General features: G+C 42.9%; 2 protein-coding genes across 3 annotated transcripts in view; one reads left to right on the top strand and one right to left on the bottom strand.

Annotated features, from left to right (window-relative positions):
• Positions 1-27,223, top strand: part of B3GLCT (beta 3-glucosyltransferase) — a 120,884-nt gene that overhangs the window by 86,844 nt on the left and 6,817 nt on the right. For both annotated transcript variants that reach the window (XM_061434833.1, XM_061434832.1), the window contains exons 11-14: positions 5,164-5,277; positions 8,904-9,003; positions 13,114-13,233; positions 19,323-19,467. In XM_061434833.1, the coding sequence (XP_061290817.1) occupies positions 5,164-5,277; positions 8,904-9,003; positions 13,114-13,233; positions 19,323-19,467 (479 nt within the window). The remainder of the gene's footprint in view (positions 1-5,163; positions 5,278-8,903; positions 9,004-13,113; positions 13,234-19,322; positions 19,468-27,223) is intronic.
• On the bottom strand, positions 5,482-6,783 carry LOC133258347 (hypoxanthine-guanine phosphoribosyltransferase-like). The gene has a single exon (XM_061434835.1). The coding sequence runs from the start codon at positions 6,766-6,768 to the stop codon at positions 6,136-6,138; it is 633 nt and encodes a 210-aa protein (XP_061290819.1). The 5' UTR covers positions 6,769-6,783; the 3' UTR covers positions 5,482-6,135.

Genomic DNA, 27,223 nt, shown 5'->3' with positions numbered 1-27,223 from the left:
GTTCTCAGGGCAAGAATACTGAAGTGGTTTGCCATTCCCTTCTCCAGTGGACCACATTCTGTCAGACCTCTCCACCATGACCCACCTGTCTTGGGTTGCCCCACGGGCATGGCTTAGTTTCATTGAGTTAGACAAGGCTGTGATCCTAGTATGATTAGATTGACTAGTTTTCTGTGAGTATGGTTTCAGTGTGTCTGCCCTCTGATGCCCTTTTGCAACACTTACTGTCTTACTTGGGTTTCTTGTACCTTGGGCATGGGGTATCTGTTCACGGCTGCTCCAGCAAAGCGCAGCCGCTGCTCCTTACCTTGGATGAGGGGTATCTCCTCACTCCCACCCTTCCTGACTTTCAACATGGGATAGCTCCTATAGGCTTTCCTATGCCCACGCAGCCATGGCTCCTTGGACGTGGGGTTGGTCCTCCCGGCCGCCGCCCCTGGCCTCGGGTGTGGGGGCGTGGGGTAGGTCCTCCTGGCCTCGGCCCCTGACCTCGGACGCGGGGTAGCTCCTCTTGGCCGCCGACCCTGACCTCAGACGCGGTGTAGCTCCTCCCGGCCGCCACCCCTGACCTTGGACTTAGGGTAGCTCCTCCCAGCCGCCACCCCTGACCTCAGACTTGGGGTAGCTCCTCCCGGCCGCCGCCCCTGACCTCAGACTTGGGTAGCTCTTCTCGGCCGTTCCTGTGCTGTCGCAGCCTGGCACTCTTGGCTGCTGCCCCTGACCTCGGATGTGGGGTAACTCCTCTTGGCCGCCGCCCTTCGGGCATGGGATCCTCCCGGCTTCTGCCCTTGACCTCAGACATGGGGTAGCTCCTCTCGGCCACCCACGCTTAGTGCGCCAGTCACAGCCGCCCCAAGAGATCGCTAGTCTTTCCCATTCTGTTGTTTTCCTCTATTTCTTTGCATTGATCCCTGAGAAAGGCTTTCTTATCTCTCCTTGCTGTTCTTTGGAACTTTGCATTCAAATGGGTATATCTTTCCTTTTCTCCTTTGCTTTTGGCTTCTCTTCTTTTCACAGCTATTTGTAAGGCCTCATCAGACAGCTATTTTACTTTTTTTGCATTTCTTTTACTTGGGGATGGTCTTGATTCCTGTCTCCTGTACAGCGTCATGAACCTCTTTGCATAGTTCATCAGGCACTCTGTCTATCAGATCTAGTCCCTTAAATCTGTTTCTCACTTCCACTGTATAGTCATAAGGGATTTGATTTAGGTCATACCGGAATGATCTACTTTCTCTCCTTTCTTCAATTTCAGTCTGAATTTGGCAATAAGAAGTTCATGATCTGAGCCACAGTCAGCCCTGGTCTTGTTTTTGTTGACTGTATAGAGCTGTTTCTTTGGCTGCAAAGAATATAATCAATCTGATTTCAGTGTTGACCATCTGGTGATGTCCATGTGTAGAGTCTTCTCTTGTGTTGTTGGAAGAGAGTGTTTGCTATGACCAGTGCGTTCTCTTGGCAGGTTCTCCTTAGGTATCTATTTTATGCATAGTATCAATAGTGCATATGTGTTGATCCCAATTTCTGATTCCTTCCCACTCATGGACTATTATTCAGCCATAAGAAGGAATGAAATTAGGTCATTGTAGATATTGGCTGGACCCTAGAGACTGTCGTAGAGAGTGAAGTAAGTCAGGAAGAAAGAAGTATTCTGTATTAATTCATATATGTAGAATCTAGAAAAACTGTACTGATGGTCTCATTCACAAGGCAGAAGTAGAGACGTGACATAGAGAACAAACGCCCGGAGCAGCTTAATTCCTGATGAAAGTTCAGTTCTCTCCCAGCTGCCGTGCAGGTGAAGACGGGGGCCAGAGTGCCCTGACGCTACTGTGTCAAGTAGCCTTTCCGTCTTACAGACACCCGATCCCCAAACCAGGAATCGGAGCACAGCCTTGGTGTTGTCACTAAGCCTCTCCTAAGAGAAGAGAAACCAGGGCTTTCCTATGTGCTCACTGACTTCACACCGAGACAGAAGGTCCGTTTGTCAGTTGGAAAACGGCAGATTCCTCAAATCAGAATGGTCATGCACATCTGGTTGTGTGGTAGATTTTGCTCAAGGGTCAATTCGTTTTCATTTGTAATCAGAATTTTGCACGTCAGCCTTTTGGGAATAGAAGGGACTTTTCTGCATCTCCTGCTTCTCAATGGTGCACCCAGGGGGAAGATGTATGCCGTCGGGACAGATGGTTTTTTTTTTTTAAATAGTACAGTTCTTTTTACTTTATCCTAATTTTAAATTATCTGTGGCAAACATTCTTGAAAGAGACATTCACTATTGTTTTATTATGTGGGAGGAAGTATGCTTCTCAGTATTGAAAATGAAATAGTAGATCACGTTAACTATATTGAAATTTTTACTCCAAGTTTAATATCTTTAGGAATAGAGTGTCTTAATATGAAATATAAATAATAGAAAGAATTCAGTTATTCTCTATTCAAACAGTGATGATAAAATAGACCAAAATGTCTAAAGTTTTAAGCAGTATTGCATCAACTCTGGTTTAAAATAGTCTTCATCTGCTGTTGTAGGAGACTTCACCTTGACTTCAGTTCTTTGCACAGGCATTACCGTGACAAGGACTGGATAGGTGATAACATTGTTCACTGTTGGATGGTTTTGGGGTGTGAGACTCAGAACACGTTGCTGTGTTGAAATGGTCAGTCCATTTTAAAATGATTGGTCATGGTGGTACTGGTTTCCCAGATGGCGCTAGTGGTAAAGAACCTGCCTGCCAATGCAGGAGATTTAAGAGATGCAGACCTTCCCTGGGTTGGGAAGATCCCCTGGAGGAGGAAATGGCAACCCACTCCAGTATGCTTGCCTGGAGAATCCCATGGATGGAGGACCCTGATGGGCTATAGTCCATGGGGTCACAAAGAGTTGGACACGACTGAAGCAACTTAGCATGGTCTTGTACAAAGGCTGAATCGCTGATAGAGATAAAACTCCTTCCTTTAAACCAGTTCTGGAAAGAACCCTCTGCCTTTTGGAATCCCCAGAGCACCCAGTCTTCAGGCAGCTGTTCACTGAGCACTTACTGTGTCTCAGGTTGTATGGGGTGCTGGGCTCTGAGAAATTCTTACCTCTGGTAACATTTCTGTTTCACCTGTTTCAAACCGAAACAGGAAACAAGTAGGTTAGGTGTGTTGTTGTTCAGTCGCTCAGTCGTGTCTGATTCTTGGTGACCCCGTGGACTGTAGCCTGCCTGGCTCCTCTGTCCATGGGATTCTCCAGGCAAGAATACTAGATGTTCCCTTCTCCAGAGGATCTTCCTGACCCAGGGATCGAACCCTGGTCTCCTGCACTGCAGGCAGATTCTTTACCATTGAGCCACCAGGGCAGCCGGTCTTGTCTGGATAAGTCCTACTTATTATGTGCAAAGCCAAGGGCCACCACAGGGTCAAGCTTGGGTTTTCTTGAGCTGGAATTTGGACAGAATAAGAATTTTTCCTTTTTTCTCTTATTCTTCCTTAGCAACCTTATCTATTATTATTATTATTTCAAAATTATTTATTTTTAATTGGAGGATAATTTACAGTGTTGTGTTGGTTTCTGACATACATCTGCATGAACCAGCTGTGTCCCCTCCATCCTGAGCCCCCCTCCCAACTCCTACCTCATCCCACCCCTCCAGGTTGTCACAGAGCACCAGGTTGGGCTCCCTGTGTCATACAGCAGCTTCCCATTCGCTATCTGTTTTACATATGGTAATGTATATGTTTCAGCACTACCCTTTCAATTTCTTCCACCCTCTCCTGCCCCCAACCTTATCATTTACAGATCTTTGTCCATTCTGGCATGGAGAAATCTTTATATCTGCCTTTTTTTATGATTGCAGGAAATTGTATTTTAATATATATAATAATATTTAGTGGCTTAAAATAGGTAATTTGGAGGTTACCATAGCAAATGTCCAGAATTCGTTAAGTCTCTTCTTTTTTAAGAGCTGGTAAATAGTGGACTATGGAATGATGTACTTTTGTATTTTCTGAATATGGGCTATCTGAGTTTGTCTTCCAGTTTGCTGACTGGCATAACTAGACACTTAACTTTGACATTGCATGGGTAGTTTTTGCATATCATTTATTTTTATTTAGGTTGGGGGGAAAATATAAATGATTTAATAAAGGTTCAAAATATTGACCTGAAGATTTGGTTCATCAGAGTTGAGATTCTTAAATCAACAGTATAAAATCTAGTTTTTTTTTATGTTGATGATCTTTTCTATTAAAACAACAGCGGAATCCCTTTAAAATTGAGATGCACAGGTAGTAACTTTAAAAAAAAGTATAGAAGAAAGCAATTATTGAGATAGTTGGTCAAGTGAATTAGTATCAAATCGTGGTCACGCTGATTTCTCTGTGTCGGGTGTGGAGTCACAGCTAACTTTGAGCATCTCACCCTAAAATACAGAAAATCAGCCAAGTTTTCTGCTGTTTGTGTTTATTAAAATAATTTATCTGTTCATGATACAGTTTTAGAATCTGCAGTGGTTTTCGATTTTATTTCTTCTACACTTTCGAAAAGTGCGACACAATACTATCAGCCATCACATTTTGTGATTTTTAAAAAATTAATTAATTAATTTTATTTGGAGGCTCATTACTTTATAATATTGTGGTGGTTTTTGCCACACATTGACATGAATCAGCTGCTGGTGTACATGTAGTGATTCTTAATGGCAGGGTCATGTCCTTTATAGGGTCGGGTGGTTCTGTTGGCATCTTTGGGTGGAGACATGTGTACTTTGAAAAGGTTCCCTCCTCCATTGTGAGGGAGGCAAGTATACATCTCAGCGAGAACCGCACAGAATATTCCAGCCCTTAGAAGTAATTGTATCCCCATACCCCTAAAAAACATCTAAAACTCCGGTTGTGAATTTCAAATAAAGCAGCCTGGGGAAAGAGAAAAATTAGGTAAAATTAACTTCTATACAGCAGTCTGATCCGACTAGACAATGTATCTTCCTGTGGAAGCAGCAATGAGGAGGGCCTGTGCTGTTGAGGTTTCTCAGGGTAGGAGGGGAGCGCTAAGCCTTGGAACACCTGGAGAAGAACACGTGCTGGTCCCCTTCCTTTCTGGGAGGTCATCCCGTCACGCGGGGGTTCCAGCTTCTTGGGTCACTGTGCCAGTGATGGTCCCCTCTCTCGTTTTTTCAGTCCCCATCGTGAAGCAGACTTGGGCGGGGCAGGCAGGTCACCTCGAATACTACAGTGATTACGCAGACAACTCCATTCCGACGGTGGATCTGGGGATTCCTAACACAGATAGAGGTGAGTCCTCGGTCCTGACCGATCCTCTTACTCAGAGTGTCCATTCTGTAAATATAGTAGCTTAGGATAAAAATGAAGTATTTTATAAATACTGTAATGTTCCCCTTGTGTAAGTTTCTTTCCTTCCTCCTCACATCTTTATCCATGGATATGGACCGATTCTTGCAGTTTAAGCACTGCTTTTATTTTTTTTTCCTTTAAAGAGACAGCCTTTATTTGAAGGATTTTTACACTGAAGAATTCAAAAAGTGGTAGATTTTTGGAACTTACTGACCTGTATTGAAAAGGAACTGTTGACAAAGATTCACCAGAAATGATCTGAACAAGCAAGAAAATATAGTTAATACTACTGAAACCTACTGAAACAGTTGCGGGACATGCGGTCTCTCTGACACAACAATGCCTCTAAGTGCTGTCGTGGGTACGAGACTGCCTCTCGCTACTTTCCTAAGCACACAGTAGCATAGGGAACAATATTCAGTCACTTCTGTTCTTTCCTGAACATATAAAAGTTAAAATACCAATTAAAAAACTAATATATTCTTCTCTTCAAATGTTTCTTACACATACAATTTCCATATTTCCAGTCAATAGTGGTGTGGTTTAAGAGCTATTTCATTCACAAGTCAAACAACAATCTACCCAAAGGGAACTGATAGTCTTTAGGCTCGTAGTGCAAATGAAGAGTTCGGGAATGCAGCAACTGACATTTCTAAAATACAAAACAGATCAAATTCTTAGGAGATACATGCAATAAGCTCTATTAAGCAGCTGGCCACAGAACGAGAACATTGGATCATGTCACTGGTGATTTCACTGGGACGCCAGGTATTTCCAAACTCAACTCGGACTCTCATCTTAGGCTTTGTATTTTGCTTTTCCAGTTTCGCTAATGACACACACATGATTCAAGTCCCTGAAGTATTCATTATAGTCAAGGGCATATCCCACAACAAACTTGTCTGGAATTTCAAATCCAACAAAGTCTGGTTTATATCCAACACTTCGAGGGGTCCTTTTCATCAGCAAGCTCGCAACCTTGACCATCTTTGGTTTATGCTTCTTGACCAAGGCAAGCGAAGTCTGCATTGTCTTCCCAGTGTCAATTATATCTTCAACAATCAAGACATTCTTTCCAGTTAAAGTTGAGAGATCATCTCCACCAATTACTTTTATGTCGCCTGTTGACTGGTCGTTACAGTAGCTCTTCAGTCTGATAAAATCCAGAGTCATAGGAATGGATTTGTCACTATTTCTGTTCAGTGCTTTGATGTAATCCAACAGGTCAGCAAAGAACTTATAGCCCCCCTTGAGCACACAGAGGGTCACAATGTGATGGCCACCCATCTCCTTCATCACATCTCTAGCCAGCTGTTCGGTCCTGTCCATAATTAGTCCATGAGGAATAAACACCTTCTCCAAATCCTCAGCATAATGATTGGGTATACAAAATAAATTTAGGTCATAGCCTGGTTCATCATCGCTAATCATGAAGCTAAGTGATTCCTTAAAAACCCACGCTTGCATAACTCTGAGACTGTTATAATCAACTCATGAGGAGCCTTCATACTAGACACTCTAAGATTGTTTGAGTAGGACCACATATTGGTCATCTTGGTATGTCCAGTTCCACCACGCTGGGGCTGCGGGCCGCCATAACGTAGCCGGCTGGCACGCGGGCTGAAGGCAGTCTGGGGCTAAGCACTGCTTTTAGTATTAACAAAAGTTCTAAGTTTTAGTTGGTCATATGTAAGTGACCGACATACATGACGATTATGCACATGACAGTTATGGTAGAGTTTAAGCACAGATTTCTTGTACTTCATAATTCACTGTGGCCATAATGGGGTGCCTGTGTCTTAGTCACTTAGTCACGTCCGGCTCTTTGTGACCCCATGGACTATAGCCCTCCAGGCTCCTCTGTCCCTGGGATTCTCCAGGCAAGATTACTGGAGTGGGTTGCCATTCCCTTCTCCAGGGGATCTTCCCGACTCAGGGATCAAACCTAGGTTTCCTGCATTGCAGACGATTCTTTACCATCTGAGCCACCAGGGAAGCCCCCCTCCCAGAGTTAACTTTTCGTATTCCCATGCAAAGTGTCTCTTCATTTAATTTTAGCCATTTATTCAGCCAGTATTATCATCCGACTGTGGTGTGCTGGCCCCTGCTAGACACTGAGGGAAACAGGAATGAAGCTGATGGTTTCCATCTTCCAGAAGCTTATGGTCTGTTACGGTCCAGGATGCATTTCATTTGTACTTCTGAGAGGCACTTAACCACATCCTACATGGGACATATGTAGTATAAGCTCAGATACGTATATATAAGTAAATTGTTGAAGTACACTTGTTTTTCTCTTCAGATTGTAGGCTTTCTAATTCAAAACATTTTTTATTTCAAAAAATTGGAAGTATAAATTTGGCCACCTCACTTTCAGATGCTCTTTATTCATCTTAATTTTTATCCATTGTTCCTGCCACATTTTTCTTTAGTTTTCTGGTTCCCCCCAAACCTTTTTATGAAAAAAAGAGTAGTAAGTTGATGATCTTGTTCTATAGAGTAATTTATCTTGATTATTTTATGATACTGTCACTCATAATGCTGTGATTGATAAAGTAGAATCAATACTCCATCCTGTAGTATTGATTATTCTGACAAGATTAGTATATATATCACTAAGTCTGTCGCTGTCTGTTTTGGAAAAATGATTTCAGATGGAATTTTCCTTTTTTTTTTGTTTATCTTGCTTTTTAGACTCTAATACTCACAAATTGATGCATTCTTGATTTGTTTTATTTTCAGTCTGACCTTATTATTGCTTATATTTATGTTCTACCTTATCCAAAAGGAATTTGAGATGGCTTTCAAAAATATATACCATAATGTACTAAAATGTATTATGGTAACCATACTATAATGGTTAAAAATACATAGAGTGATCAAGAATAAGAAAAGTAATGGTTAGTTGAGTGCTTTGTTCTCTACTGTGTCACTTAATACTTTGTTGAATCGAGGGGTTTATTCTTATTTATTGACTTGCATTCTCTCCCCAAGCATTTATTGCCGTCCTGGCCTCAGCATTTTCCATGAAAGGTTTGCTATCTGTCGGCATCTAAGGGACTGTGCCTCTGATAACACTGTATCTTTAGTGTACATCCCAGAGCTGGCCACCATGTCTGGCGTTTTAGAAACGTAATAGCAAGTATTTACAAAATAAATAATCGACAGTATAATATTGTATCTTGCACCATTGTTTCCCTAAGGTTGTGATGCCTGAGATTCTAATGTTTTTTTCAGAATAATGTGGTCTAAGGAAAGAAGCCAGGCTCCTGTAATTTCTGCAAGACTTAACAAATTTCTTATGTGTCTGGAGTGAACTACAGTGTTTCCTATACCTGACTTTGTGTAATTCCCCTCACCTCTCTAGGTCTTCAGTCTCTCATGTATGAAATGAATGACTGACTTCATGATTTTTATCATTCCCCCTGGTTCACTAAGTCCATGGAAATTAGAAAAGGCTGGTTTTCAAAATTTCAAATTCTTAAGTGAATACCAGTGTTTAAACTTTGACTCACAATGTTTTAAGGAAAGTAATACATTGTAAGTTTTCTTCTCACCTTTCCTAGGTCATTGTGGAAAGACATTTGCCATTTTAGAAAGATTTCTAAATCATAGCCATGACAAAATACCATGGTTGGTCATTGTGGATGATGACACATTAATAAGGTAAGGGGCCCTCTTGTCCTCAGGCGGCTTTAAATTCTACATGTATTCATAGTCAGAAACTAGGGTGGGTACTTCTGCTGCTGGCCAGCATGTAGAAACAGGGACTGGATTTTACCCTCACATCTGAAACACGTTTCCTCCCCCCTGCCGCCCCCCGCGCTGTAAAGGACACAGTATCTGAAATGAGTTATTTTTAAAACATGGACAGTAGACAATACAGTATAATATGTATAATAACTCAAACCTAAATAATTCAAAACTAAAATAATTTTAATGTTGAAATCAAACATCAGTCATATCACTAAATGTGAGTGGGTTTAGCTCACCTAACAAACTTTTCAAAGTGCTTCATAAAACAAGCCCCAAATCTATGCTTTATATGAAAGACACATAAACATAGTCATTCCAAAAGTCTAATGATAAAGGGATGGGTAAGGTTTGCCAAGCCAGTGGGAACAATAAAAATACAAAATTCAGTTCCCAACTCAAGCTAGGAAAAGAATCACAAAGTCAACCCAGACAAACAAGGAAGAAAATAATAATAAAGATACATGCAGAAATAATGAGGTAGAGGTCAAAAAAGCAGAGGATCAAACTAAAGAGCCAAAATTTTGGTTCCTTGAAAAAAAAATTAACAAATTGTATCAAGTGATTTCCAGTAGATACCATTACGTGGAAAAAGCCAAGTGCATAAGAGTGTATTTTGTTTGCTTCCCTGTGTGTAAGAAAGAAGGGGAAATAAAACATACCCATGTGGACTTAGCTGTTCAAAAACAAAGTGGGCAGATAAACTGGAAGTCCATGAAGTAGCTCCCACAGAGGGGTGGGTGGGAGCGTGGGGTAGATGGAGGTGGGGTATGTGTGCCCCTTTTCTATCTCTTTGTTTAGTTTTGACTTTGGGAAGTGTGCTCATATTTTACCTATTGAAAAATAAAATGAATCTATAAGGACGGGAAAAATCAATAAGGATGAGGAGAAAGCTGAAACAAACTAACTGTATTTCAGATGAAAACATAATCACACTGAAGGGAAAATATAAAGCAAATACTGCTGAAGATGGGTTTTAGAGACACACCTTCAGGGGTAGAGAAGTGGTGATGCCAAAGAACTCCTGAGATTTCAGTCGGTCTGGTTTTTGTCATGAAGCAACTCTGAAGGTACGTTAGGTAGGTTGTAGGACTGAGTAGAATGCTAAGTGGAAATAGTGTTGGGTGGGAGCCATGGTTCTCACTGTGGAAGGACATGGATGGGCCAGGTCAAGCTGATAGGCTGGAAGACTGGAAGTAGAGAAATCTCCAAGAATTCATAATTTCCATTAGACTCATGGTTTTTACAGTGTGTGTGTGTGTGTGTGTGCGCACACATATCTTTCTAGTTCTTCACACCAAAGAAGACCAGATACAAAGATCCCCAGTAGCACCGAGCAACTAATGAACAGAACTAATACTACAACTTTCCTACTAAAAGGAACCAGGCCTTCTCAGAGAAAGAGCTGATTTTAAGGTTGAGGCAAGGAAGATATAGGAAGACATTTTAACTTTTTTTTTCTTATGCCAGAGAGTTAGGAAGTGCTTAGGAAAAAAAAGAAAGAAAGAAGAATGCATGTTAAGAGGACACAGGAGCAAGCTTGAAGAGGTTCCCATTGGTGGAATCTGGGACAAGCATTAGTGTCATTGAGGATGATAATGGATTAGGAACCATGACAATTAGGAAGCAATAAGTTCATGCTTATAATAAAAAAGTAATGAGGCAGATCTGGCTCCATAACAAAATACCGAATAATAAACAAAATAATTTATGTTAAACAATAGAAATTTATTTCTCGTTTTGGAGGCTGGGACGTCCAAGATCAAGGTGCTGGTGAGGCAGGTTTCTATGGCTCTTCTCTTGGTTTGAGGGTGGCCGCTGGCCTGGTGTGTGCTCGCGGGACCTCTTCTTTGTCTGCCATGGAGAGTGTTCTCTGGTGTCTCCTCTCATACAGACACAAGTTCTGTCGCATCCAAGTCCTACACTGGTGACTTCACTGAACCTCCTTCTAGGCCCTGATAGCTTACGGGGAACCGTGTCGGATTCGTGATCTCTGAAGAAGATTTAACTTCGGGATCAGGGACCAGGCTTGATCACTCAAGAGCTTTTGTGCAACAGAGTTTTATTAAAGTATAGAAGGAGACAGAGAAAGCTTCTGACATAGACATCAGAAAGGGGATGGAGAGCGCCCCCCGCCCCTTGATAGCCTAAGCAAGGGAGTTAAATACTTTTAAAATTAGTTATTGGAATAAATTGAAAGAATGTGTCAAGGTTGTAAACATCTTACTAGACCCACTCCCATAATTTACATTTTAAGATAACAGATTAGCCAGAAGGTTTTCAGAAAGGAGAGCCTGTCCTCAAGCAGGATATATTGTTGTTATATGATCCTTGAAAAGTGAAGTTGCTCAGTCCTGTCCAACTCTTTGTGATCCTGTGGACTGTAGCCCACCAGGCTCCTCCATCCATGGGATTCTCCAGGCAAGAATACTGGAGTGGCTTGCCATTTCCTTCTCCAAGGGATCTTCCCGACCCAGGGATTAAACCCAGGTCTCCCACATTGCAGGCAGACGCTTTAACCTCTGAGCCACCAGGGAAGCCCTATATGATCCTTAGTACAGAGTTAAAACTGAGTTGTTGTGTAATCATCAGTTCTGGGCTTAAAGGAAACATTTTATGGGACTGAGACTAAGGAATGTAGAGGAAAGAAAAAAGATGTTTGTCCTTTCCTCCTCCCTGAGAATTCCAGAGCCCTGTCTCCACTTCGAGAGCCCCAGACCCCTTTCTCCTCCTTGGGGACCCTGGACTTATCAACCTGCCTAGGAATTAACTCTCTCAGCCCCATAGCCAAATATAGTCACCTGGGGGGTTAAGGCTTCAGCATATGAATGTTGTGCGTGGGACACAGTTCAGTCCACAGCGGGCAGATTCTGGCTAGCAGGGAGCGAGGAGTTCTGACTGACTGATGGAGCTGGAAAAGTCATCTCTCTGACACCATCAGAGTAAAGACTGATTCAGGCAAGAAACTGACGGATGCCAAACTAGGGATAAGTTTTAATGAGGACCAGGATACTTGCTAGTGTTAGAGTGTCTGCCGGAGACTCTGAGAAACAGCAAAGGCAAAATAGCAAGTGTCCAGGGGAGACCGCGGGCAGCACCGTGTGATCAAAACAGACCCTCCCAGTGGAGGACAGGCGGATGCCGCAGGCCAGACGGCATGCCTTCTGTGTCCCTGCAGCTCCTGAGGGTGTGTAACCTTGCCTTTGTTACGAGGAAACATCAGACAAACCCAAGATGAGGACCAATCTATTAAAAGGGGGTGGGCATTTATTTTTTAAAAATACCAGTGTCATGAAAGATTAAAAAAACCGAGGAACCGTTAAAGGAGATGAAACTGAGAATAAAGTGAATGACAAATAAATGCATTTTTCTGAGCAGCTAATGGATATTCCCACAGCCCTGTGGAAGCTGTCACTGTTGACATACGACAAGGAGGCATAGGGGCCGGAGGTATAGACAGACAGACACAAAAGGCCACAGATTAGGGAAGCCTCCCTAGAGGAGGCCATAAGTACAGTGCAGTGGTGTGCCACAATCTGAAGGCCCCCTGGAAAGCTTTGCTGCCCAAATTCCCTTCCCGCCTCGCCTTCACCTGCCTGCCAAGGACTCATCTGTACTTTACAGGTTCCTTTTTTAGCCATCAAGGATTGTAACAGATACCAGCGAGGTCTGAAAAGGTACACTGAGGAGTTCATTCAGTGGGGAGCAGACCACTGGCCACCCTCCTTCCTCGCCTGGCCACGCTGCCCATGCACACAAGGCAGCCACTGCTGGTCTGGGCTTGTGAAAACAGGGGGAGACCCTTGTTTCTCAGTTTCTCTCCTGTTTCCAGTGATGTACAGTGTACATCAAGTTTTTTTCTTTTTAAAAATCTTTCTTCTGTAAGTCTCCTGAATTTCATCTCTGTGACTGAGAGGGAGTATTTCAGAGTATAACCAGTGGGATGTAAGAACCGTAAAATATGTATTCTGCAGACACATTTGAATTAAGGAACTGTCGCTTCTGTTCCCTTGGGAATCTTAGCATCTCCAGGCTCCGGCACCTGCTGAGCTGCTACGACACCCGTGAACCCGTGTTTCTGGGAGAGCGTTACGGCTACGGGCTGGGCACCGGTGGCTACAGCTACGTCACGGGAGGAGGAGGGTAACTATAAGCTTGGCTTTCTGGAAATTGCACTTCTGTTTCCGGGATGCAGGGGTGGGTCTGTGCTATGGGCTCTAGGCTGATACCTAAGAGCTCTGTAAATGGGGGGAGCTGTTACTATGATAGGAACGTGAACATTAAAAAGAACCCACAGTGAAGAACATTTTATTCCTTGAAGAAATTATATATATATAAATGTATGTATATATAGATGATATATATAGATAATAGTTGGTAGAAATGTGCCTGTAGTAGTGATTGCTTCTAGGTGGCCAGTTAGTTTTGATCGTCTGTTTGAATGAAAAAAATTTGGGGTCTAGATTTTCATTTCAGAAAATAATTCATTAGACTTCTTAATTATCCCGTGCTTATTGATTGTATTTGGGGAAAAGAGTAGTTACAGAAGTTTAGATTTAAGCAATTATGGGATATTTGTGTGGGATTTATGGGTTTTAAATATAGTTAAGAATCAGTGCTTTTAGGTAAGCTTCTGCCTAATCTCTTATGGGGAGAGATTTTGATTTGATTTGTGTAGGTGAATCAGTCAAGCAGTTAGCCTGTTCTGTTGTTTCTATAGTATTTGCTGCTGGGTGTTTAGGGAGAATCTTCTTATCCACTGTAGTGATTTACACGTATTCAGCAGGTTTTGTTGAGTATCCACTATGTGGTGGGCAGCATTCACTGGATTGTAGGTTTCTGAACCCTCGGACTTTTTATTCTTACTTGGCAATCCCCTAGGTTAGAACCGGGCCTACGACTACAGGGTGGTCTTCCAGGGGTTCCCGTTTTGGTCTGGCCTGGTTAGTGGTGACTGAAGTATGGTTGTGGAGGTGGCCTTTCCTAGTGATAACCAGGCCTGGGCAAGTTCTGATCTTTGTTGATCTACCTGAGGCCATTAGCAGTAGGAAGCAGGGGTCCACAGAGGCCTTGGAGAAGACACTAAAGCATCAAGCCGAGGAGTGTTGAGCTCGTCATCATTTAAGAAGGTTCCAGCTCTTTGCAGCCTTGTGGTAATGCATCAGTATCCTGGGTGAGGGGCTGGTGTCCATTAAGCCAGAGTTTCCCCTTTTGTAAAGGGTAGTGAAGAACAGGGAAGCCTGGCATGCTGCAGTCCATGGTGTCGCAAGGAGTCGGACACAACTGAGCGGCTGAACAACTGTGCTTTGTACTTGGGTCGATATATTTTGCAGCAGGAATGTGTTAATACTTTGACCCCAGAAGGGGCAGAGCCATAGCCTCCTGGTCCCCCCGCCCCTCGTCCTCCTCCCTGCTGTGCTGATGTCAGAGACTCTCTGTGGTCCTCTCGCTCCCTGCTCAGAGGCTGCGCTGCCTTCCTGTTGCTGTTAGTCTGAACTCTCCTCTCCTACTGCAGGCATCTGACTAGAAGATGATCGCTCAGATTTCAACCAGACTCACACTGACCTGGATCGGGCCTCACTTTTAACCACTTCCCGTTGGCCTAACCCCCAGCCCCCAGGTGCTCGAGACCCGGCCTTGGGGCTACGTCTCTAACCTGTCTTTCCTCCTGCCTTCCCACCCCCAGACCCTCTCTCCCAGGCAAGGCTCTTCCCTGGAAGCCGGCTCATCTAGGCTTCCACTCACTCATCTCTTCAGCAGTTCCTTAGGTTAGTGTGATTTGTATCTTATTTGGGTTTTTCTTTGCGGGACCAGGGGAGTGGAAGTCTTTCGCGCCCTTGTACAGCCCCTCATTTCCACTGGGATAAAGTCCAGTTTCCTCACTGGGGCTCACCAGGTCTGCCTCTGTCTTGGCAGATGCTGTTCTATCGTCTTAGCCTCGTTTATCTTCGCCCTCATCCTGAGAGAATTCGTGCTGAACCTCTTTCAGTTCCTCAGAGGCACTGTCTTTTAACGCTTCCCTCACATACGGCGTCTGCTGCTCTCTTCATAGCACAGTTCCCCACCGCGCCCCCGGCCGCCTTCCGCCTCTGTCACCTGGCTAATCCTTCTGCTTCTTGTGGACAATATATCAATCTCAAGCCCTAAGCTAGTCTGGCTTCTGAATCTGGGTTAGATACTTTCCGCATATACACGAAGCACATTATGGTGACCATTATCATTTAATTGCCTATTTACTTTACTGTTTTCTACCCAAATTATGAATTATTTGAAGGAGACACCTGCATCTCATTTCTCATTCCATCCTCACTGCCTGTCATGGAGACGCAGTTTTACAGGGTCCAGGGGACAAATGAATAAGCAGATGCATGAACACTGGTACTGATCTTTATATGACTAACATGGACCAGTGTCATGTTCTGTTCATAGCAGCACTTCACAAAGATGCAGAAACATTCTTCATGAGATTGTCTCATTTCTGCCTTTGATAAAAGCTGCAGGCATAATAGTTTCTCTGATGTTACAAGAGATTTTTCTGATGATCTAACTTAAGAACCAACATGCTTTTTTTCTAAACAGCAAGTCAGAATCAATCAATGGCTTTTAAAAACCAGTTAATGGATCACAACCAACATTTAAAAATAATGAAATATAGAACAGAACAGAATAAAATAGATATATTATGTAGCAAATGTTATGTGTATTTTTCAGTTTTACACCCATACACAAAACATAAATGGTTACATATGGACTGTGTTTCTGTTTCCTCACTGTGGTTTAGAGTCGAATAAGTTTTTGAAAACCATTGCTTTAAATCACCCTCTTAAGCCCCAGTTATCAGGGATAACCCAGGAGTGTGGACTCCAGTGATGTATGTGTGGAAAATGAGACCTTTGCACTATTAGAATCCAGCTGTCTGTTTTCCACTTTGTTGCTTACTCCTTGAAAGTTTGGGTAATTAGAGATAATTAGTTCAATAACTGTTTTCTTAAAAAGTGCTTACATATGTTTGGGTATGAAGCTGTGCTCAGGATGTCATTGGTGATCTGGCTCCTCCTTGGAAGAGGCCTCGGCTCTGTTGCCCAGAGAGGCCACCCTGACCTGTTCATCTGCTCAGAGCCCAGCACAGGTCTGGCCTGTTTCTGACACACTTCTGCAGGTGTCTTGATTTGCAGGTACGCCCTTGGCAAGTCCCTGGCTCCTATTTTAGTCTTCCTTATTTTAAAACTATTTTTAAAATTACTATATTGTATGTTAAAGGAAGTCATATTATTAGTCTTATAGCCTTTCAACATCTTTTTTATAATTAACATTTTTTACTTTTATTTTTTTAACTGATGGTTTACACAGTGTTGTGCTCATTTCTGCTGTACAGCAAAGTGACTCAGTTATATAGACATTCTTCTCAAATATTCTTTTCCACTATGGTTTATCCAGGAGACTGGATATAGTTCCTGTGCTAGTCAGTAGGACCTTGTAGTTTATCCATTCTAAATGCAATAGCTTGCATCTATAAGGAGAAGGAAATGGCAGCCCACTCCAGTATTCTTGCCTGGAGAATTCCGTGGACAGTGGAGCCTGGTGGGCTGCAGTCCATGGGGTTGCAAAGAGTCGGACACGACTGACTGACACCTACGTCTGTAACTCTAAACTCCCATTCCATCCCTCTTTCCCCGCCTTGGTAACCACAAGTCTCTTTTCTATGAGTCTGTTTCTGTTTTGTAAATAGATTCATTTGTGCCATATTTTAGATCCCACATAAAAAGTGCTATTACATGGTATTTGTCTTTCTTTCTGATACCTTCACTTAATATGATAACCTCTAGTTGCATCCATGTTGCTGCAAGTGGCATTATTTCATTTTGTTTTTAATGACTGAGTAGCATTCCATTGTGCGTGTGTGTGTGTGTGTGTGTGTGTGTGTATCGCATCGTTTTTAACCATTCGTCTGTTAGACATTTTAGTTTCCACGTCTTGGCTGCTGTGAATAGTGCTGTGAATGCAGGGGTGCACGTCTCTTTTGAATTATAGTTTTGTCTGAGTGGGACTGTTGGATCATATGGTAATTCTAGTTTTAGTTTTCTGAAGAACCTCTATACTATTTTGCATAGTGACCGCATCAGCTTACATTCTCACCTACAGTGTGAGAGAGTTCCCTGTTCTCCACACCCTCTCCAGCATTTGTTATTTGTAGACTTTTTAATGATGGCCATTTTGACCAGTGTGAGGTGGTGCCTCGTTGTAGTTTTAGATTCTCATTTCTGTAATAATTAGCGATGTTGAACATCTTTTCCTGTGCCTATTGGCTATCTGTATGTCTTCTTTGGAGAAATGTCTGTTCAGGTCTTCTGCTCAGTGTTTGGGTTGTTTTTCTGTTGAGCTGTATGAGCTATTTGAATATTTTGGAGATTAAGCCCTTGTTGCATCATTTGCAAATATTTTCACCCATTCCATAGGTTGTCTTTCTTTCATGACTTCCTTTGCTGTACAAAAGCTTGTAAATTTGACTAGGTCCCATTTGTTTATTTTATTTCTATTGTCTTGGGAGGCTGACCTAAGAAAAATCATTGTACCATTTATGTTGGAGAAGGTTTTACCTATGCTGTTTCCTAATTTTATGGTATCTGTCTTACATTTAAAGTCTTTAAGCCATTTTGAGAGTCACTGATGAATGCTCGATTTTTAAGAGAGGCCATTCATGGTGAGTTTTCAAACTTGCAGTTCCCTTTTGTATAGTTCATAGCACCATTTTTCTTCTTGTACAGCCCTATTTCCTTGTATCACCTTAAATAAAGAGCTTCTTTGTCGTCTTGTCATATTCCATCCAGTCTTGTGACATGTCAGCAAAGGCAGGGAGTCTTCCATGTTGCTGCTTCACCGGCCGTGGTCACTGGTGCTGGTTACACAGTTCTGAACTGAGCCCCGCTGAGCGGGAACGGATGTGTTTGCATCAGGGACTGTGCTCAAGGGCTCTGTCCTCTTTCCCTCCCTCAGGAAGAGCTTTACAAATGCGGATCATCAGACCTTTATTGAGGACTTACTGTGAGACCCTCTATTTGACGATGGAATATATGGATACATAGATAGTTTTGCTGTCAGTAAAGTCTTTGCTTATTGGGAATGAACTTGTGAATCATTTTAGTCCTATCAGCTCTTGGGTTATTCATGATACGAAAATATCTAGTACTACTCTAGGACCAGAAGGGAAACTAGAAACTGATCTGTGCTTAAAAAGAAGAGAATTTATTGCAGGAACTTGGTACAAGGTATTGGAAAGGGCCAGAGGACTAAAAGGGAGCTGGTGGCTTTACCCAGAGCTCAGTAACTCCAGGAAGTGCTGTTGTTCCCGAGGCTGGAGGAGCAGAAGGTGCTGGATTTGAGAGCCCACTGGTACAGGTTGCTGCGGCCACCGCTGCTGTCAGGCTAGCAATGCAGCACCTGGGGCGGACCCGGGACTGGCTGCCACTGCTGCTTGGGAACTGTCCCTAGAGCTCTGCCAGCCTGTGCCAGCGTTCCTGGAGCCCGTGGCTCCTGCACGCCCAACACCTGCCTCTGGCTAGAGACCAGCTGAGCCAGGAGCAGACGGCCTCCTCCAGGGATGTGCCCCTTGTTGTCAGGATGAAGCTGGGATGTAGCTGGCCAGGGAGTCTGGAGGGCACTGCAAAGTCCCCAGCTTCCTGCAGCGCTAGGGAGAGCACAGAAAGGTGGGGACAGTGTGAGTTCCACTGGGAGGTGCCCGGCGTATCAGGTCAGGCAGCGTTTTAGCACCAGTAGAGACCAATCAGTCTCTTTCTCCCACCACCCTTCTCAAAATCACCTTATGGAGGCTTCTGTGAGCAGAAATCACGTGGACCACGCATGTTTTCCAGTTAGATTTGATCTCATTGTCAGTTATCACTTGTATGACTTAGGTACCTTGTATATCCGGGTCCATCTGCCCGCTGGGGGAATGTTGGCAGATTTTGTTACTGATCTCATTAAGCATGTGTGAACTTACGAACTCTTCTAATTTTCCAGTGACATGCTAGAAAAAGAATACTGCCTATTTATTTGTGTATAAGATATACATGAAGAAATACAATTGCTTATTAAATAACTTAAAAGTGATTTTTATGAAACACTACTGATGTTGACATCTTTATGAGAAACGTGGCTCTCAACTCTATCTCCTCATTTAGATTACCAGTCGCAAGGACCTAACTGCCTTCTCTGTCTGCTCTGGCTTCCCCCAGAATGGTTTTCAGCAAAGAGGCCATCAGGAGACTTCTCGCCAGCAAGTGTCGCTGCTACAGCAACGATGCTCCGGATGACATGGTCCTAGGGATGTGCTTCAGTGGGTTAGGAATCCCTGTGACTCACAGCCCTCTCTTCCATCAGGTGAGAAAAAGGGTTTTATTCCCACCTCAGAGCGGGAGATGGGGATTTTCTTCTCACTTGAAGATCCTACTTTTTTCTCTTCACGTATTCTTCTGGAAACAGTCTTAAGAACTGTGTAGACAGGCTCCAGGTGGGGACATCTTTAACTAGACCTGTTTGTCCAGAGGGTTGATGCTGTACCTGTACAGCATGAAGACGGAACACAGAAACATGTGCAAAATGAAACGGTGTTTGACCTGCATCCTTGCATGTGGGACCAGGTAGAAGCTGTTCCTTCCCCCCACCGCCTTTTGTGTTAAAAAAAAATTGATGGCATTTAGAAACTATCAGATGCTATTTCGAAATATCAGGACTGACCCAATATTGTCCTGCTTACCACCAAGTGTTTGCAGTTCTCCACTGGCCTCAGTCTTTATAGCATTGGCTGCCTTTTTATTGGGCTTTCTCCCCTTTGGGTGCTATTAAACTAATTAAATTTCAGTGTAGTATCTCAATAAGCATATATTCTGGGGGTTATAGAAGAGATGAGGTTATGTTCACAAGGGGTGGTTGGTGCTAATAAGGTCACCATCCTGCAATGTGGGGTAAGAAGGAAATCCTATTACAGTATTTTTACATTTTATGTAAAATTTTACAAAATAACCATAGCTCACACCCATTGTTGAGAAACTCAAAGCTTTTTGAAATTAGAAATATCTAAATGCACATGTATTTTAAGTGTCCTCCCTTACATTGAAAATATAGTCGTCATGCTTATTCAATAACCAGTAGCCATACAGAGACTTGGGCATGACAGAAATAGCCCTGCAGGAGAACTTGAGCAAGGCACAGAGAGTGCTTAAGTTACCAACAAAGGCAGAACCCATTTTTTGTGTTCTCGAGGACTGCAAGGAAGGATTAAAAAAAAGAATTCTACAATAAGAAATGTCTGAGAAGCCACCTCCTTGGTACAAGTCAGAAGGTACTTGGCCATCCTTTAAAACCTTGAGCCTATATGTGGTGTTCTGAGGACTTAGAAAAGCAGGTTATCCTCTCTGACCCCTCTCTCTTGTTCTATCTCATAATGTTTCACTCACAGAGAGGAAGAACAATGAAAACTGTTGGTGTATAAGGGAAATAATTTGTCACTGGTAATATCACAGTCTTGGGGCTTCCCAGGTGGCTCAGTGGTAAAGAACCCGATGCAAGAGTTGCAGGTTCGATCCCTGGGTGGAGAAGATCCCCTGGAGGAGGGCATGGGAACCCACTCCAGTATTCTCGGCTGGAGAAATCCCATGGCCAGAGGATACTGCTGGGCTACAGTCCCAGGGGCCGCAGAGAGTTGGACACGACTGAGCACACAGCACACATCACAGTCTTAGTTTTTTATAGCAGCTTCTTTAGGGAAGAATTCATTAGTAAATGAAGCGGTAAAGAGAAAAGAAAGAAGGAAAATAATCAGTAAGTAAAAGTCCTTTGAAAGTAATTTAAAAAGTGTTGTTTCCCAAACATTAAAACTCATGATTTTGCTAATTCACATAATACATTTTAAACCTTTCCAAAGTCATAAAGTGTGCTCAAAACCCATCCTCCCCAACAGACACTGCTTTATCTTCCAATTCTTAAGCCTCTTTTAAGAGAGTTTGCTCTGATTTGGACATTACTTTCCATTTGTAATGTTTGAACACTGGAGTCAGACATGATACATAAGCAACTAATACTTTCACAAAAGAGAGTATATCTGTTCATATTGAGAAAGACAAAAAAAATCTAGGATTCTTGGTGAGTTAGAGTGGGTGTGTGGAAACAAGCTGGATTCAAAGTTGCCTGGGCCCCATTCCTTCTCTTTTGAGTCAGGGAAGGTTATTGTGAAATCACAGGTTCAGAACAGACCTCAAGGAGTGTGTAGTATAGCTCTCTGTTAAAAACAAAGTGTCTACAACATGTGGTTTTTCTGTGGTTCCAAAATTATATGCCACTAATGGGTATGGCTGTGGTCCGTGTGATAAGATTGACTGTTTTCTGTGATTATGGTTTGTGTGTCTGCCCTCTGATGCCTCAGTGAATCAGCCTTGTCTAACTCAATGAAACTAAGCCATGCCATGTGGGGCCACCCAAGATGGGCGGGTCATGGTGGAGAGGTCTGACAGAATGTGGTCCACTGGAGAAGGGAATGGCAAACCACTTCAGTATTCTTACCTTGAGAACCGCATGAACAGAATGAAAAGACAAAATGATAGGATACTGAAAGAGGAACTCCCCAGGTCGGTAGGTGCCCAATATGCTACTATGGAGAGATAACTCCAGAAAGAATGAAGGGATGGAGCCAAAGCAAAAATCATACCCAGCTGTGGATGTGACTGGTGATAGAAGCAAGGTCCAGTGCTGTAAAGAGCAATACTGCATAGGAACCTGGAGTGTCAGGTCCATGAATCAAGGCAGATTGGAAGTGGTCAAACAGGAGATGGCAAGAGTGAACGTCGACATTCTAGGAATCAGCAAACTAAAGTGGACTAGAATGGGTGAATTTAACTCAGATGACCATTATATCTACTATGGTGGGCAGGAATCCCTTAGAAGAAATGGAGTAGCCATCATGGTCAACAAAAGAGTCCGAAATGCAGTACTTGGATGCAGTCTCAAAAACAACAGAATGAACTCTGTTCGTTTCCAAGGCAAACCATTCAATATCACAGTAAACTAAGCCTATGCCCCAACCAGTAATGCTGAAGAAGCTGAAGTTGAATGATTCTATGAAGACCTACAAGACCTTTTAGAACTAACACCCAAAAAAGATGTCCTTTTCATTATAGGGGACTGGAATGCAAAAGTAGGAAGTCAAGAGACACCTGGGCTAACAGGCAAATTTGGCGTTGGAATACGGAATGAAGCAGGGCAAAGACTAATAGAGTTTTGCCAAGAGAAGGCACTGGTCATAGCAAACACTCTCTTCCAACAACACAAGAGAAGACTCTACACATGGACATCACCAGAGGCTCAACACTGAAATCAGATTGATTACATTCTTTGCAGCCAAAGATGGAGAAGCTCTATACAGTCAGCTGCCGGGGACCAGCCCCGGCTGATCCAGGGTATTCGAAGGAGAGACGGCGTAGGCGAAGATCAGGAGACAATTGCTTAATTAAATGTTAATTAAGGATATAAAGAGTAATAGAATGAGGATAGCTCAGTAGGAAAATTCAGTGAAGAAAAGAGACTGAATAAAATTCCAAAGCAGGGAATTAATGTCACCTACGAAGGCCGCAGGCGTCCTCCCGTTCTCCCGAAGGAGAGGAGACACTAAGGCCTCCCTGGTCGGATCTTAGAAGCCCAGGCAAAATTAGTAGGCTTGACAAGCTTCCCTGCCTCAGAGGAAAAATTCAGCTAGAAGGTGAAAGAAAGAACGACATGGGGACACCAAATGCCGGTGAACAAAAGGAGATACTTTATTTTCCAAAGCAGTTTTATACCTTAAGTTGTGCATAGAGGATAATGGGGGAAGGGGTAGAGGCATGCAAAGACAGCAGTTCCTGATCCTTATCGAAGTCAGGCTTTCAAACTTATCATATGCAAAAGTTTAGGTGATTTACATCATCTTCTGGCCAGGAAGCCTGTTAACATTTTAAGAAACATATTTTTCTCTAAAGGTGATTATTCTAAAGTCAGGTGCCAGCCTCCAAAAAGCATTGGAGAAAGTTGCATTCCTATAGGGCAAAGGTGAGGTGGGCTATAACAAGAAAAAGAATTAACTCAAGGGTCCCAGGTTACAAACATTAAAGCTACTACTTACACCAATTATATTAATCAATACACTGCCAGGGACACAGCAGGTAAGGATATGGAAACTTAGCAGCAAACATTGGCCCAACAAGTGAAAATCCCTTCACCAATACAATTTCTAATCAATCTTTTAACTACTCAAAAGAATCTGTGTTTAGACAGTTTAGAACATCTCCTGCCTCTCACAGCTGGGAGGCTCTGAACAATCACATGAGGCCGGAAAAACCTATTCAGGCAGGCTAGAGGATTTCCAAAGGAGTTTGTAGGTTAAACACTGTCACACCCAGGAATTATTAACTGGAGCTGTAAGCTAACTTTTTTCAGAGAGGTAGTGGGGGACAGCCCCCCGTAAAGTCAGAGGTGTAGGTGAAAGCACAAAGCAGAAAGTAGGCAGACTCTGGTTTTGGGGGTAGATTGCTCGAGAATTTCCAGGGAGACTCCTGAGGCTTGATCCCGCCTTTGCGTATGCCAAGCCTCCTTCCTCATGACCTTTGCCAGAGGCAGAGCTCGCTCCCCGCAGTCAGCAAAAACAAGACTAGGAACTGACTGTGGCTCAGATCATGAACTCCTTAATTGCCAAATTCAGACTTAAATTGAAGAAAGTAGGGAAAACCACTAGACCATTCAGGTATGACCTAAATCAAATCCTTTATGACTTATACAGTGGAAGTAGGAAATAGATTTAAGGGGCTAGATCTGATAGAGTGCCTGATGAACTATGGACAGAGGTTTGTGACATTGTACAGGAGACAGGGATCAAGACCATCCCCATGCAAAATGGCTGTCTGGGGAGGCTTTACAAATAGCTGTGAAAAGAAGAGAAGCCAAAGCAAAGGAGAAAAGGAAAGATAAAAGCATCTGAATGCAGAGTTCCAAAGAATAGCAAGGAGAGATTAGAAAGCCTTCCTCAGCGATCAATGCAAAGAAATAGAGGAAAACAACAGAATGGGAAAGACTAGAGATCTCTTCAAGAAAATTAGAGATACCAAGGGAACATTTCATGCAAAGATGGGCTTGATAAAGGACAGAAATGGTATGGACCTAACAGAAGCAGAAGATATTAAGAAGAGGTGGCAAGAATACACAGAAGAACTGTACAAAAAAGAGCTTCATGACCCAGTGATCACCCAGTGATCACAATGGTGTGATCACTCACCTAGACCCAGACATCCTGGAATGTGAAGTCAAGTGGGCCTTAGGAAGCATCACTACAAACAAAGCTAGTGGAGGTGATGGAATTCCAGTTGAGCTATTTCAAATCCTAAAAGATGATGCTGTGAAAGTGCTGCACTGAATACGCCAGCAAATTAGGAAAACACAGCAGTGGCCACAGGACTGGAAAAGGTTAGTTTTCATTCCAATCCCAAAGAAAGGCAATGCCAAAGAATGCTCAAACTACTGCACAATTGCACTCATCTCACACGCTAGTAAAGTAATGCTCAAAATTCTCCAAGCCAGGCTTCAGCAATATGTGAACCATGAACTTCCAGATGTTCAAGCTAGTTTTATGAAAGGCAGAGGAACCAGAGATCAAATTGCCAAGATCTGCTGGATCATCAAAAAAGCAAGAGAGTTCCAGAAAAATATCTATTTCTGCTTTATTGACTATGCCAAAGCCTTTGACTGTGTGAATCACAATAAACAGTGGAAAATTCTGAAAGAGATGGAAATACCAGACCACCTGACCGGCCTCTTGCGAAACCTATATACAGGTCAGGAAGCAACAGTTAGAACTGGACATGGAACAACAGACTGGTTCCAAATAGGAAACGGAGTACGTCAAGGCTGTATATTGTCACCTGGCTTATTTAACTTCTATGCAGAGTACATCATGAGAAACACTGGGCTGGAAGAAGCACAAGCTGGAACCAAGATTGCCGGGAGAAATCTCAATAACCTCAGATACACAGATGACACCACCCTTATGGCAGAAAGTGAAGAGGAACTAAAAAGCCTTTTGATAAAAGTGAAAGAGGAAAGTGAAAAAGTTGGCTTAAAGCTCAACATTCAGAAAATTAAGATTATGGCATCTGGTCCCATCACTTCATGGGAAATAGATGGGGAAACAGTGGAAACAGTGTCAGACTTTATTTTTTTAGGCTCCAAAATCATTGCAGATGGTGATTGCAGCCATGAAATTAAAAGACGCTTACTCCTTGGAAGGAAAGTTATGACCAACCTAGATAGCATATTCAAAAGCAGAGACATTACTTTGCCAACAAAGGTCCGTCCAGTCAAGGCTATGGTTTTTCCAGTAGTCATGTATGGATGTGAAAGTTGGACTGTGAAAAAGGCTGAGCGCCGAAGAATTGCTGCTTTTGAACTGTGGTGTTGGAGAAGTCCCTTGGACTGCAAGGAGATCCAACCAGTCCATTCTAAAGGAGATCAGTCCTGGGTGTTCTTTGGAAGGACTGCTGCTAAAGCTGAAACTCCAATACTTTGGCCACCTCATGTGAAGAGTTGACTCATTGGAAAAGACTCTGATGCTGGGAGGGATTGGGGGCAAGAGGAGAAGGGGACGACAGAGGATGAGATGGCTGGATGGCATCACCGACTCAATGGACATGAGTTTGTGTGAACTCCGGGAGTTGGTGATGGACAGGGAGGCCTGGCATGCTGTGATTCATGGGGTTGCAAAGAATTGGACACGACTGAGTGACTGAACTGAATGGGTATGGCATGGCCAGTGAATCTTGTGCAGAAAATTGTCAAAGTAACCATTTGAGGACTCTGGAAGTCAACCAGAAAGCACCGAGAAGCTTGAAATCCTGAAAAACTACTGTAGTTTGGGGTAAGAGCAACAGAGTCTGAAGCCTTTCTGGCTGAAACCCCCAATCCTACCTGATTTCCATCCCAGCTTGGTTGGAGAGAGCAGCAGTTTGACCAGTATGGGCCAGGTTGGAAAAAAACAAACAAGTTTTCTGTCAGGGGGTGAACTTGATTGGGAAAGAGATGAAAACCCACAGGTGTGCCAGCTAAAATTGTCAAACTTGGGTGGGAAACAAACAAGAAAAACCTGCATCTTCACTGGCCTGAGATTGTAGTTTCAATTATGTGAAGAAATTATTTGTCAGAAGTTTAATATCTAATCCCCTGGAAATAAGAGCATAGTAGGGCTAGATGGCTTCCCTGGTGGCTCATTGGTAAAGAATCTGCCTGCAGTGCAGGAGATGTGGGTTCCATCCCTGGGTTGGGAAGATCCACTGGAGGAGAAAACAGCAACCTACTCCAGTTTTCCTGTCTGGGGAAATCCCACGGACAGGGGAGTCTGGCAGGCTATCTAGTCCTTGGGATCACAAAGAGTCGGACACGACTGAGTCACTAAAGAAGGCAAGGCTGGATAAGCCAGCCGCTGTTCTCTGGCCCACTGGGAAGCTCTGTGCATGCGCATGGGATGGTGATGAACCTGAGAGAAAGTCAAGGCCAAGGCATGTTTGAAAATCCACTGAAGTTTTGAACGTCCTTTGCAATCCAAATGTAGACTGAAGCTTTATGGACTTGAGATGTCTGAGTCCAATCTCTGCCTATATTATAATCTAATATAGTTGATTAGATTAAGTTGCTCAGGCATAGGAGTGACTTCTAGAAAATCATACTAAAAAATGAGAATTAAAGCTTGAGGAAAAAAGCAGCCACACATTCCAGGGAGAAGGAGTCTATGGTATAAGTTCAACTAAGTTAGTCTTTTATAAAGAGTAGTAAAAGTGAACAAATTTGTGAGTTGCTATAACATTATTTAAAATAGCCAGTTTCCAACCAATTATGGTGAAAGTTGCAAAGAAACATATTCAGGGAGAAATGCAGTCAACAGAAATGGACTCAGAATGGGACCAGGTATTAGATTTGACAGACAAAGGCTTCAAAGCACCTAATTAAAAAATTAAAAAAAAAAACTATAATCAAATAATTAAAGGAAAATATTACAGTAACTCAATGAATAGCAAGATAGAAAGACAGAAACTTTCATAAAGAACCAGATGGAAACTCTATAGTTGTA

This window comes from Bos javanicus, chromosome 12 (genome assembly GCF_032452875.1).
Source record: "Bos javanicus breed banteng chromosome 12, ARS-OSU_banteng_1.0, whole genome shotgun sequence".
NCBI classification, from domain to species: domain Eukaryota; kingdom Metazoa; phylum Chordata; class Mammalia; order Artiodactyla; family Bovidae; genus Bos; species Bos javanicus.
Note: the sequence above shows the minus strand (reverse complement) of the source record. Positions and strands in the feature narration are given on the sequence as shown.

Bases quoted from the DNA above. Each gene is read 5' to 3' on its own strand.
- LOC133258347 (XM_061434835.1), bottom strand. From the start codon at position 6,768: ATGATTAGCGATGATGAACCAGGCTATGACCTAAATTTATTTTGTATA.